General features: G+C 44.5%; 1 protein-coding gene across 2 annotated transcripts; it reads right to left on the reverse strand.

Annotated features, from left to right (window-relative positions):
• Positions 1 to 242: 242 nt before the first annotated feature.
• RPS24 (ribosomal protein S24) lies at positions 243 to 12,684 on the reverse strand. Of its 2 annotated transcripts, XM_030569526.1 has the most exons (7): positions 12,640 to 12,684; positions 11,699 to 11,764; positions 10,829 to 11,038; positions 10,147 to 10,257; positions 7,294 to 7,311; positions 1,350 to 1,373; positions 243 to 322 (listed from the first exon to the last, which is right to left on the reverse strand). In XM_030569526.1, exons 1-5 carry the CDS (start codon positions 12,640 to 12,642, stop codon positions 7,306 to 7,308), a joined length of 396 nt encoding a protein of 131 aa, XP_030425386.1. In that variant the 5' UTR covers positions 12,643 to 12,684; the 3' UTR covers positions 243 to 322; positions 1,350 to 1,373; positions 7,294 to 7,305. The 2 variants fall into 2 exon arrangements, with proteins under 2 accessions (XP_030425386.1, XP_030425387.1); XM_030569527.1 differs by lacking the exon at positions 7,294 to 7,311.
• Between the last annotated feature and the right edge of the window lie 1,323 nt (positions 12,685 to 14,007).

A 14,007-nucleotide genomic window follows, 5' to 3' on the forward strand; every position in this document is an offset into this window, starting at 1 on the left:
GGGTCCCCAGTACAAAAGTTTGAGAACCCCATGTCTAGTTCCTACTGTTTATAAATCAACTCAAGATATTTGAACATGACTGTCTTCAAGTAAAAATATTGAGATGCTGAAATAATGCTCATACCAAAAAGTATAAACAATGCACCAGATCTGAATAATCCTGTGTCTTTCAAATTCAGTTTATAAAATATTTACTGTGCATTTAAAACTGTTAAAAAAAAACAAACCACAAACAAAGAGCATTCCAGTTTGTATAGTTTATTTGACAAGCTTCTGATAGATCACCATCTTCTCTTGTTACCTTTGCAGGATAACTCAGTATCTGTAAAAGGAGGATAGAAAAAAGTGAGCCCTGTAATACTGTCTTTGCAATGGAATGTAGTCGACTTTTTTTACATTGCCACTTTCCTAAAGGCCCTTATCGTGCAATTAGTCCTGTGCAGAAAGGCCACTGCAAGATCAGAGCTTCAGACGCTCGATTCTTTAAAAATGCTATGAACAATTATTAAACCATAAGATAGCTGGCTGACAAAACAGTTGCTCCTTATGTAAGAAGATCAGAATATTCAAGCAGTATAAAGACCAAGGATAGCAGATATCTTGTTTTAGTTAAATTCTGCTTTGTTTGTTTTAATACATACTGCTCAGGCTTCTTTTTAAAAGTTGCTCAGTAGCTATAGCAGAGGGTTTGTTTTGCACCAGCTACCACAACAAAGCAAAGCCATTTAAGCAGCCTTGGTAGTGAAATGAGAACAAAAACAGCAGGATTTAAAGTATGTTTGATAGCCTTTTAGTTAAAGTCTCATCAGTCCACTTGAAAGACTTCTTGCTGGTATTAAGATAACATCTATCATAACTTCTATGATTATAAAGTTGTCAATTTCTATCAGTGAAACAAACATACTGCTTTAAGCAGTACTAAAAATACTCAGCATCATCCCATTATATTAGTTATTCATTAAATTTAAAGGACAATTTGAGAAGTCGTCACAATTTTTCTATTATGAGAGATAAATGCTGAAAATGTAGATTTACTTTACTCTAAACATTAGAGTCCACTTTGTTTACTGTAAGTTACATGATTTCCTTGTGTAGTTTGGGTCTTCCACACAACGGTGGTGTGGGTGAGGCCATGGGGAACATACCCACAAAAACTAGCAGTCAATACCGTATGCAAAAAGAGAGGAGCGTTACCTTAAAATTCAAAAAAACTTAAAACTTCCTTGTGCTAACTTTGAACATAAGGCCACAGCAGGATAAAATGTTGAAGTCGTATGAGTAAGATGAATTCTTAAGAGAGAAACCCAATCACTAGCATAGCAGAATGCCAAACATTTAAGAAGTTATACCTGTTATTTCCATTTGCCAGCTCACTGAAACAACAACAAGAAAACAAAAAGTCAGTAAATACTTAAACACCAAACAAATTTCACGGTCATTATTACACAGTCATGTTACTCTAGAAAATCCAACTTGTTTATGCGAGTGTGTCCTAAAAGAGTGCTAATGGCACTGTTGGGTTTCATTCTTATTTTCAGTAGCTTTCCTAAAAAGTTCACCCAGTTCGTAAAATATTAGAGCGGGGGGGGGGGGGGGGGGGGCAGGAGGGCCTCGCTTTAACTAGCAACATTGTAGGCTCCACTGTGGCCCGGAAAAAGTCAAGTGTGTTCTGACGCACACATGCCGGCACCTTCAAGACATTCCGCAAATGGGAACGAGGAAAATCAATGCACGAAAACATAAGAATTCAACTCTCTTCCATTGCCCTATAGCTAACCAAAGCCAAACTTGTCAAACATACAACCAGCTATAACTTTGAAGACAAACAATTGAAGGGGAAGGGAGGTGATTACGGTGTCTGTTTTTACATGCTTTATTTCTTGAGTGCATTTGCACTTAAAAGCAAATGTCAGGGCCTACAAACCTGCTTGGATTATACATAGCAGAATAAGATTACAGCAGGCTTAAACCCATGATCCTGCAAGCCCTCCATATGCAGAGCTACTGCCGTCAACTAGAGTGCCACATATAAAGAACTTACAAGACTTGTGTATTGCCACAGCCCAAATTATGTTTAACATTTATTTGTATTCCAACAGCAAACAATATGCTAGGTGCTGTCCATACATAAAAGCAGCGTCTATCATGGACAGCTAACAATAAGAATACAAGTAACATAGAAATAAAAGGTGGAGGGCGCAGGAAAAGGGTAAATCATAAGAGAGACTTTAAAAAGTGTTATAGAAGGAATGGAGCTTGGAGGGTTTCACAGAAGCATAAGACTGGCTGCAAAAGACTGGGACAATTTCTTGGAGGAGGAAAAGAGTCACAGCTGAATGCCAACTGCTTAAAAATAGTCAAAGATTTGATGAGGCAGGTTGATACGGCTTCTCATAAGAGTCTTCTGCTCTTTATTAGTTACAAACATCAGGGGATCAATTTTCACAATTATACAACTGAGTATTGCCACACAGATGGCTAGTTAGGCCATTCATATGCTTGAGTGTGAGTGCTAATTTACATATGTTATGAAAAACAAGCTAATACCTTTAAACATAATGAAAGCTGTCAATGTAAAAAAGCACTCAACTCAGATACAAGAAGAGTTCCTAATACAGCTTTACTATAAGGGTACCTTTGCGGCACCCAGAGATGGGGTAGATTTGTGTGCCATAAGGAGCAGTAAAAATAGTCATGTGACAATGCAAGGAAAGGCATGTTGCTATTCAGATTTGAGATGTTCAGAGGTTGTGGTGTGTGAAACTGTCAAGCAATGAAAAGTCAGGAATTAAATGATCACGAAAAGAAAGCAGGCTATGTTGTCAGTTACTTAGCTTTCTGCCTTAGTCATGTAGAAGCAAGAGTAAGGCCATGTCTACATTAGCACTTATATCAGCAAAAAACTCTTTTCACACCCCTGAGCCATTAAATTTTACCAGCAAAACTGCTGGTGTGCATAGCGCTATGTTGACAGGAGACTCTCTCCCACCAACGTAGCTACTGCCACTTGCTGAGCTGGTTTTAGTACATCAATGGTAGAGCTCTTTCCCATTGGTTTAACATGGCTACATGAGCGATCCTACAGTAGCACAGCTGTATTGGTGCAGCTGTACAAGATTATAGCAGTAAATCTAGACATGGCCTAAAAGACTTCAAATAAGACGGGTCATTTGTAGTCACAGCCTTCCCCTAACTCCAGCCATCAGGGGCCATCCACCATATAGATGCACCAGAGCCAACAGGATAAGCTATAAGTTTACAACAATGGGTGCAACTTTACCCCTTGAAAACGGAATAAACTTCATATGTGCAAATAGCAGTTTTTCCCGATCACCAGAGTCTGAAATTTAGACAATTTCCCAGCGTAAACAAGGCCTTACAATGGATGTATAAATAGTACACCCCAAAAAGAGACCACCATATCCCAATTCAAACAACCAAAAGTGAGAGAAAGTGGTATGGTATGAACCCCATGTTCACAACAGGAAGGGCAAATGAAAGCAATTCAATGTGTATATGATTTACATTTTCAGATGTACTTAGCATACATTTCAGACATGAATCTTCAAAATGGAAATGTTAAGTATATACTAAGCCAAAAACTGATTTAGCAACAACCGTATTTCCATGCAAGTTAAGACTATTACAAGTGACTAGACTTACTCAGAAACAGAGTTTCCTTTAGTTACCAATGCACCTATAATGATTCATGTTTCAATTACAGTGACTACTCTGCTCTGCTTTTTGTTCCCCCTAAGAGCTCTGCAGCCAAATGAAGATGTGGACATCTACTTCTACTCTACCCTAATGCCTAATGGCCCCGAGCAGGCAGGATTCAGGCGCGGTACCAGGTGGCGGCTGTTCTCCCCACTTGGGCAGTGGGACTCAGGAGCAGCCGCTGCTGCAGCTCCCACTGCCGCAGGGGGAGGAAGTGGCCGCTGGCCAAGCTCGGCTGCTGCGGCTCTGGCGCCCAGGCACGAACCGCCCGAGCCCGGGCCTGCTGCAGGGACCCAGTGCGCACGCTGCGCCCAGCCCCTGGCCAGTCGCGTCTGGGCTGGCTGCCCAGCTAGTGCAATCCCGCGGACGGCCCCGGAGTGGGGGCAGCAGGCCCCAGCCCCTCCATCCCGCTCAGGTCCCGCAAGGGAACAAATGGGGCTGGGCTGCCAATGCCTCCGCCACGGGATTGCACGAGCTGGGCAGCCAGCCCAGACGCGACTGGCCAGGGACTGGGCGCAGCGTGCGCTGCTGGGTCCCTGCAGCAGGCCTGGGCTCGGGCGGTTCGTGCCTGGGCGCCAGAGTCGCAGCCACCAAGCGCCACGTGCTTGGCCACTTCCTCCCCCCGTGACAGCGGGAGCTGCAGCAGCGGCTGCTCCTGAGTCCTGCTGCCCAAGTGGGGAGAACAGCTGCCGCCTGGTACCGCGCCCGAGTCCTGCCTGCTCGGGGCCAGGCCGGACTCTCACTCACCCAGGCCCCATGCTCCCCTGCGTCTCCTGAGCATGGCGTGCTTGGCAAGAGGCGGAGATTTGGGGAGGGAGCTAATGGGGCAGTGAGGGGGAAGGGATTTGGGGAGGGATGCAATGGGGGAAGGAGGGGACAGAGTCAGGGAGGACGCAAGCCCTTCCAGGCTGCAGAGCCTTTGCTTGTTTGTCCCGTGTCCCAACCTAACACTGGTTGGGACGAACAAGCAAATATTGGGACAGTCCCGATAAAATCGGGATGTCTGGTCACCCTAGGTGTGCCCAACCTACAGCACACTAGAGCATGTCATCAGGCCCAGGGTCTGCTTCAACACAATATACTAAAGGCAGATTTATTAGTGTTTTGTCATCATGTTTACATATTCTTAAATTTTGTGATTTTTTTTTTTACACTCCCCCCACCCCCCCATTTTCTATCATTCTGATATACATTTTATGTACTGATTTCTTGGTTTTTAACTAAAACTACTGTACATAAACCTATCCATCTGTTTGGCCCTCACAAGGTGGTGCTTAGGTTTACGTGGCCCTCCTGTATAACGAAGATGATCATCACTGCTGTTAAGTGATGCCCCCAAGCCAGTTTTTAAACTCTGGTCAACCTCAAATGAGAATAAAATCAGGCCATGTCTACATCTAAAATTTTGCAGCGCTGGTTGTTGCAGCTGTATTAGTACAGCTGTATAGGGCCAGCACTGCAGAGTGGCCACACTTACAGCAACCAGCGCTGCAAGTGGTGTTAGATGTGGCCACACTGCAGCGCTGTTGGGCGGCTTCAATGGGGGTTCGGGGAACGAGAGAGCAAACCGGGAAAGGAGACCAGCTTCGCCGTGGTTTGCTCTCGCGTTCCCGGAACCACCCAGCAAACCTCAGGGAAGGAGACCTGCTTGTTCGGGGAACGCGAGAGCAAACCGGGAAAGGAGACCAGCTTCGCCGCGGTTTGCTCTCGCGTTCCCCGAACCACCCTGCAAACCTCAGGGAAGGAGACCTGCTTGCTCGGGGGTTCGGGGAACGAGAGAGCAAACCGGGAAAGGAGACCAGCTTCGCCGCGGTTTGCTCTCGCGTTCCCCGAACCACCCTGCAAACCGCAGGGAAGGAGACCTGCTTGCTCGGGGTTCGGGGAACGAGAGAGCAAGCCGGGGAAGGAGACCAGCTTCGCCGCGGTTTGCTCTCGCGTTCCCCGAACCACCCTGCAAACCGCAGGGAAGGAGACCTGCTTGCTCGTGGTTCGGGAACGCGAGAGCAAGCCGGGGAAGGAGACCAGCTTGATTACCAGAGGCTTCCTCAGGTATGCTGGGATACCTGCTTATTCCACGGAGGTCAAGAAAAGCGCTGGTAAGTGTCTATACTTGATTACCAGCGCTGGATCACCAGCGCTGGATCCTCTACACCCGAGACAAAACGGGAGTACGGCCAGCGCTGCAAACAGGGAGTTGCAGCGCTGGTGGTGCCCTGCAGATGTGTACACCTCCTAAGTTGCAGCGCTGTAACTCCCTCACCAGCGCTGCAACTTTCTGATGTAGACAAGCCTTCAGTCAAGAGAACAATTACTTCATTTCAAGGATTATGCACCACATCACGGAACTATTCAAACAGGAAGCACATCAGTCAAAAGAGTAGCATTAAATTTTATCGTCTACTTTTCCTACCCAGACTGAGATGCATTACAGGTAGGGCCCTGTGTAAATCATGAGGTTTGGGGTTTTTTAGGGAACTCATGAGTGTAAATGGTGAAGTACAGAATTTCACAGAGTTTGCAGGGAATGAATTTAGCCAGCAAATGTAAACCATAAGCATACAACAAATACACTGATTAAACTTGCAGATTAAACTCATTCCGTCTTTGAAATTGACTAAATTTGCACACAAGGTGGGTGAGGTAATCTCTTATTGGGCCAACTTCTGTTGGAGAAAGTGACAAGCTTTCAAACTACAAACCATTAAGAGCTCTTATTAAAGTGACTTCATCTTTACTGTTATGCAGTTAATATTAGCAGGGCTTCATCTTTATTAACCAGCATATTACAGTGTTTAAACAAAAAGAAAAAAAAAAAGGATCCAAATGAAGCCTCAGTTTTAAATGCAAGATTCGAGCACTTGGATTCCGTAAACTAAAATTGACACAAATATTATATTATATATATGAATGACACACACATTCACTCTATATGTAGTAAGCATGTCTTTCATAAAATGGATTATAATGAGGACATAACCTAACTGTCTAACAATGACTTTGAGCTACACAACAATTCACATCTTCAAAAGTTTAGGAATCCAGAAACCAAAAATTAAGTATTCTATACACACAGTAGTTGCCTGGGTATATGGTTACAGCAGGTTCACACTGCCTTATGGTACTATGGCTTAAATCCAGAAGCATGGTGCATTTGTGGTAAACACAAAAGTTACACATGCAGCTGTATTTGTTTTTTTAAATATGCTGTTAAAAAATGAGCCAATATTTTTCACTTCATGCTCAATGCATACTGTTGAGGCATCATCCTTCACTCCATTCATTGGTATTTCATAACAAATTATGATATGCACAAGTACTTTTAGAGAGCTTGTCAAGATCCAGTGTATTTGGATGAGCAGTGACAGAAAACCAGATTTCACTTCTGCACCAATTTTAAGTTAGCCACCCTGTTTCTGTAGCAGCGTTTGCACAGTAGCAGAATACTGTATACTGAAGGGCAGAAATGAACTCAGGTTCAAAGTGAGAGCACAGGCATGCAGCAATACACAAGCACATCAAGCATTTAAGCGACGCATAATTCACACAGCCACCACCACATCCATTCTCACTCAGTACCTGCTAGTCACTTCACTTCTGATGAATTCCAAGAAAGTAAGAAGAGTTAAAGTAAAGAAATTTTACTAAGATTCAAGAAAGGATATTTGGTTATTTATAGCATTTTAGCAACAACAACTATTTACTAGAAAGATCAGCTTTTTCTATTACCCACCACCTTCACTCTACCTCCAAAGCAGTGCTAAAAAACACTAAAATCTGATTTTAAGTATGCTTAGTATATATTGTACCTCTCAAATCCTTTGAGTAATGCTGCTCTGTCTTTAAACTTCCATTTCTACACTGCACCTCAGTTTTTTTATTCTGCTTGAGAACATCCCAAGACCCCCTCCAACCTTCATGTCAGGCTGGCTTGCCATCCCTCTGCGGGACTGACACAGCTCCCACCAGAGGCTGAGCACCAGTGACTGACCAGGCAGAAGAGAACACCTGTGTCAGAGAGACATTCTACCTCCTCACAGACTGCACAGCTGGAGGGCACTGCCTCAAAACACATGGCTCCTAACTCTAAGGGCTTGGCTACACTTGCAGCACAATAAAGGAGCCCCAGGCACCCTAGCTTACTCCCCATCCACACTGGCAACATGCGTAGAGCACTCTGTCTTCACAGCGACAGCACTGCTGGTACTCCACCTCGGTGAGAGGAATAAATGTTTGCTGCGCCTTGGCTACAACACACAGGCATCAGTGTGAATGAGGTGTTGGTTACCACTCTCTGATTGGCCTCCGGAAACGTCCCATAATCCCCTTAAGTCAAGTGGCCACTCTTGTCATTGTTTTGAACTCCTGTAGGAATGCGGAAATGCACTTTCAAAGCTTCAGTTTCTGATAGCCAGTGTGAAAGCCATTAGTGTGGAATGCAGTGTGTAAGATGGGGGGAGGGAAGGTCTACTGCTGTAGGAACTTACAAGAAAGCATGCTGACATGCTCTCAGCCCCTCAAAACCCCACTCTCTCTCCCTACATACATATAACACACTCCCTGTCACACTACACCCCCCCATTTGAAAAGCACATTACAGTCACTTGCATGCTGGGATAGCTGCCCATAATGCACTGCTCCCAGTACAGCTGCAAGTGCCACAAAAGTGGCCACACCAGCGTGCAAGCAGCTGTCAGCGTAAGACAGACTGCAGCGTTTTCCCTCCTACACTCTCTGAAGGCTGGTTTAAACTCTCAGCGCTCTACATCTGCAAGTGTAGCCATGCCCTCTGTTCCTTTGTGGGAGGGAGCATAGTACATTACCAGCAGCCCACCAGGCTGGCTGGAATTCTCGCACATGGTGGGGTTGGAAATGTAATGAACAAAATTCAAGTCCGGGGAGAACTTAAGTTTTATTGTTCATCATCGGAGTTATCTAGTAATTAAAGTGAGGTGTCTATTACTTTGACTGCAACAAAGTAATGCTTCACAAGATTTAAAAAAGAAAGAAAATATTAAATATGCTACCACTTAAATCTTCATATTAAGTTAGCAACTGAGCTGTAACCAGGTGAGCAAAACTATATTAGAAACTCAGGGCTTGTCTACATCAGAAAGTTGCAGCGCTGGTGAGGGAGTTACAGCGCTGCAACTTTGAAGGTGTACACATCTGCAGGGCACCACCAGCGCTGCAACTCCCTGTTTGCAGCGCTGGCCCTACTCCCGTTTTGTCTCGGGTGTAGAGGATCCAGCGCTGGTGATCCAGCGCTGGTAATCCAATGTAGACAATTACCAGCGCTTTTCTTGACCTCCGTGGAAGGAGGAAGCCTCTGGTAATCAAGCTGGTTTCCTTTCCCGGTTTGCTCTCTCGGTCCCGGAGCCAGCCAGCAAACCGCAGGGAAGGAGACCTGCTTGCTCGGGGTTCCGGGACCGAGAGAGCAAACCGGGAAAGGAAACCAGCTTCGCCGCGGTTTGCTCTCTCGGTCCCGGAACCCCGAGCAAGCAGGTCTCCTTCCCTGCGGTTTGCTGGCTGGCTCCGGGACCGAGAGAGCAAACCGCGGCGTTCCCGGTTTGCTCTCTCGGTCCCGGAACCCCGAGCAAGCAGGTCTCCTTCCCTGCGGTTTGCTGGCTGGCTCCGGGACCGAGAGAGCAAACCGCGGCGTTCCCGGTTTGCTCTCTCGGTCCCGGAACCCCGAGCAAGCAGGTCTCCTTCCCTGCGGTTTGCTGGCTGGCTCCGGGACCGAGAGAGCAAACCGCGGGGAAGCTGGTTTCCTTTCCCGGTTTGCTCTCTCGTCCCGGAACCCCCCTTGAAGCCGCCCAACAGCGCTGCAGTGTGGCCACATCTAACACCACTTGCAGCGCTGGTTGCTGTAAGTGTGGCCACTCTGCAGCGCTGGCCCTATACAGCTGTACTAATACAGCTGTAACAACCAGCGCTGCAAAATTTTAGATGTAGACATGGCCTCAGAGTTACACACACCTCGGGAATCGAGGCTGTTCATTACTCTGAAATGTTCCTAACTCTAAACGAAAAACATTAGGGCTATTCTTTCAAAAGTTTATAACCAAACATTGATTTAATACAGCTTTGAAATTTTACTATGCAGAAGAAAAAAAGCTGCTTTCCTTTTTCTTTTCATATGTACTTCATGTTTAACAGTATTTGGTGGGAGTTTCTTGGTCTCTGCTACTGCCTGATAGCATACTTCTAGCTCCAAATAACATGTGTGGTTGACTGGTCAGTTTGTAACATTGAGGTTCTACTGTAAACTACTGAGTCAGAACTACAGAGGATCTCATAAGTTACCTTCTGTTATCCAGTAGGAAAGGTAAAAAAAATTAAAGAAAATTATTATTTTGTTGAGGAAGAAACCTGTCTACCAAAGAAACTAAAATCCAATATCTATGCTGTAGTCTCCAGGTTTCATCATACCTTCTTGCCAGCGCCAACATTTGCCTTGGCTGTGCCCCTGACTTTCTTCATTCTGTTCTTCCGCTCCTTTCGCTGTTTTCTTGAAGTCTTCTTTTTTTCATACAAGCCATGCTAGTAGTAAGAGAATTATGCCCACAATTACTGAAGTGAACTCAAAAGTAACTATGTGTTTCTATATTAAATATTTACATATTTCAAAAGCTTTAATAATTCAAAGTATACTTATTAATGTAAGCCCTAAAAATGTATTTAAAAGTTCTGTAGACTACTGCTAATACTGCATCCAATACAAAGCGAGGCAACTTTATGTGCTGAAAATGTAGAAATGCAGTTGAGTATATTTTTAAGAACATATATACTAAGCATGCTAATCCCATGATCTTGTGCCCATTCCATTAACCATTAGGTTGTACTGCTAAAATCCACAGCTGATCATAAATCATTTCATTCCCCTTCATCTGCATTACAACAAAAAGCTTGTTTCTACTCTGGAAATTCATGAATAGAGAGAAGGGATTTTTATTTATAGATCTCATTTTTGTACCTGAATAAAAAAACCTAAGTTAATAGTTTAACTTTGCTGCAATGTTTCAGGTTTTGGACCCTAACTATATGCAAGACGCCCTTTAGAACAAACAACAAGCTTCTTGGCACCATAAAAATTGCAGGCAAAAAAACTCACCCTGGCCAGTCTGTGCTTTGGTTCATTCTTCTTTGCATAGTCGAGGGAATCATAAATCATGCCAAAGCCTGTTGTCTTGCCACCACCAAAATGGGTTCTGAAGCCAAAGACGAAAATAACATCTGGTGTAGTTTTGTACATTTTTGCTAGCTTTTCCCTGATTTCAGTTTTGGGAACTGTGGCCTTTCCAGGATGAAGAACATCAATCACCTATAGAGGCAAGTTTTTCCAGTTAGAAATATCCATACTTTATAATAGTATAAAGATATTCCATACATAACGATAATATTTAAACAGCGTTAGAATAGCTAATAAGGAAAATATCACTACCCACAGTTGCCATCTAACTTCACACACCACAGCAACAATGGAAGCCAGCAGTTCCCATTTGGTGTACATCTCACTATACAGACACTCAAGCAAAAACTCAAGAGTCAAAAATCAAGTTAAAAACTACCATCACTGCAGAGTTCTCATGCGCTCCGCTTCCATATTATTCTTCATATCACTCACAGTAGCTTTGGCTACATCTTCAGAATAAAGTACAGCAAAGCAATTAGTGGGCAGTTTAGCATTTTCAAGCTTTAACAATGATCATAGGGAATACTTAGGTCCTATTCTCCAATTAGGATTTTCGAACACAACTAATGGTCTAGCAAGACATTACAACAAATTCATTTAAACGGCAACTACAGACAGCCTACCCGCTAGACAGGTACAGCTTGAAAAAAAGTCTGCTCAATATAGAAGTTTTTCCCTAGAGTCATTCTAAATAGTACAAGCTTTAAGAATGAAAAGTAGAGGAGCATAAAACAAATAGTTCAGCATAAACAAATAAGCAAAACTGAGGTAGTACCCAATATTTCTTACCATCTGCTTACGCTGAAGCAGTCTATTAGTCATGAACTTCCTGGTTCTGATGGTCACAGTGTCATTCTACAAGATAGTTCAAAAAACCAATTAATATGCATTTGAGTTCTTCCATGATCTTTCTCACCAAGATGGCACATCAACACAGTACTTCAAATAACTCATTAGCTGGTTTGCAAAAACTGATGAAAAACCTGGTCTGAAACTCATAGCAAGATGCTACTGCAATACAACCTTCACCTGTGCTAGGAGAGCTATTGCAAGGATGCAGAAAGAAAAGATGTCATGGTAATATTTAATGGAATTCATGCAGTTTGCAGCCAAAGAACAACATCCACAACCTGGCTGACACTGAGCACCCACCAGTATGCAATATTATTTATTGTAAAAAGGAAACGGGACCTGGGTTATGGGGCACTAACAGGGATACAAGTCATGTTTCTTACATGAACAGTTCAGGTTTGATCCACGTGTAGACCAAAAATTTTTATACAAAAGTGTAGTTTAAACCTCACGTGTAAGGTGAATACAACCCCTAAATATGAAAAGAAAGTGCCTGCACCACGTCACCGGCAAAACGTGCAAAGAGAAACCAGCACTTGCCTGAGCACACCCGGCCGCTGCAGCTGTGCCTAGGTCCAGCTCCCGGGAAGCGCTAGGTTGGGGGCAGAGACGCAGCGGGAGGCGACGCAGGACTGAATGCACGTGTCACATCCCCCACCCCCACCCCCCGCGCCGCGCTGCCCAGGGAGCCCCGGCCCCAGCGGCGGGGAAGTGAAGCGGCCCTGCCGCTACCCTGACTCCCGCCCGGGCTCCCCAATGCCCGCGCAGCCGCCCCCAGCCAATGGGCCCCGAGAGGCCGCGGGGTCCCATGAGCCCCGCGGCGGCAGGATGGCGGCGGTACAAGGCGGATAAAAACGGCTCGCGCCGCGGACACTCACCATCTTGGCGGTTAGCTCTCGCCGAGGGAACGAGGAAAGGAAAAAGGACCCCGCCCCAGCCAATCATATCCCGGCGCACGGGGGCTTAGTGAGGGGGAAGAGCCGAACTTGAGGGCGCCCCATCAAAGCCTGAATAAAAGTGCATGAGAGAGGCGACCAGCCCAGCTCCTGACTGAAAATACAGGGTTGGGGCATCCTGCTTGGGCGAACTTTGCCAACCTGTGGGCTGGAGGGGAAGAAATCATTTCTTCATTTTTGTTTGTTTGCAGTAGTGATTATAAACAGAAAATTCTGGGAGTTTCCACGCCTCTCCCCCCAAAAAAATTATGTTACACATTTCCCATTAAAATATTAGTTATTTCTTATTTAATTGTATTATGGTAGCACCAACAAGCCCAGTTATGGACCAGGACCCCATTAGGCAGGGCACTGTACAAACACACACCAAAAAGATTGTCAAGTACACAGATGTAGGTGATGGAACCTTGCAGTATTGTCTTTTCTCTGAAGGACATGTGATAATACAATCTGAGTTTACACACAACCTGAATACCTTTACACAGTTTAATAATTATTATTGTAGAAAAAAATTACTTCATTAAATAAGAGTTAGGCAATGTCTAAACAAGGGTATTGATTTTGTTCCAGACATCCTTGCTTGTTCCACCATCCTGGCTGATGGTGCTGCCCAAGGTTTTTCAGTTCGGCTTCCACATTAGTAAAGCCAGGAACAACCTTCAGGAGCTTAAATACAGTCTGGAAAGCATCAAAATACACACGAAAACCAAACTCAAGATTTATCAGAGCTGCGTATTTTTAACACTACTTTACACTGCAGAATGCTGGAGAATGAGAAAGTATGACATGTCTAAACTGTCTTCATTCCATACAACCTGCTTCAGAAAAATCCTCTGTATCTTTTGGCCCGGAACAATCTCAAACCAAGATCTATTGACACAGTGCAGAAAAGGGAATATGAGCACCATCATTGCCAGGAGGTGTTGGAGATGGATCTGTCATGTGCTTTGGATGGAAACTGATTCCATCATCAGAGTAGCAATAAGAGAGACACCTGAAGGCAAGTGAAAATGAGGCTGCCCGAAAACAACATGTTGAAGAGTTGTGGAAGCCAAGCTGAACACCATGGGGCACAGCTGGGGAACCCTGGAAAGACTTGTCAGAAACAGACAGGAGTGGAAGAGCTTCATCACTGCTCTAAACACCAGAGGCGTAATAAGAACATGATGATGAAACGAGGGTAAGCTTTTTAAAATATCCCATCATTACTAAGGTTATGATTTTGTCACAGTGTCATAAACAGATAGCTAAGGGTTAATGTCTCTTTCACCTGAAACACCTGACCAGAGA

This window comes from Gopherus evgoodei, chromosome 7 (assembly GCF_007399415.2).
Source record: "Gopherus evgoodei ecotype Sinaloan lineage chromosome 7, rGopEvg1_v1.p, whole genome shotgun sequence".
Taxonomy (NCBI): domain Eukaryota; kingdom Metazoa; phylum Chordata; order Testudines; family Testudinidae; genus Gopherus; species Gopherus evgoodei.

Coding starts and splice junctions, on each gene's coding strand:
- RPS24 (XM_030569526.1), bottom strand. Junction 11,039..11,698: donor TGCTTCAGCGTAAGCAGATG/GTAAGAAATATT, acceptor TTGCCTCTATAG/GTGATTGATGTTCTTCATCC. Junction 10,258..10,828: donor CAAAGCACAGACTGGCCAGG/GTGAGTTTTTTT, acceptor TCTTACTACTAG/CATGGCTTGTATGAAAAAAA.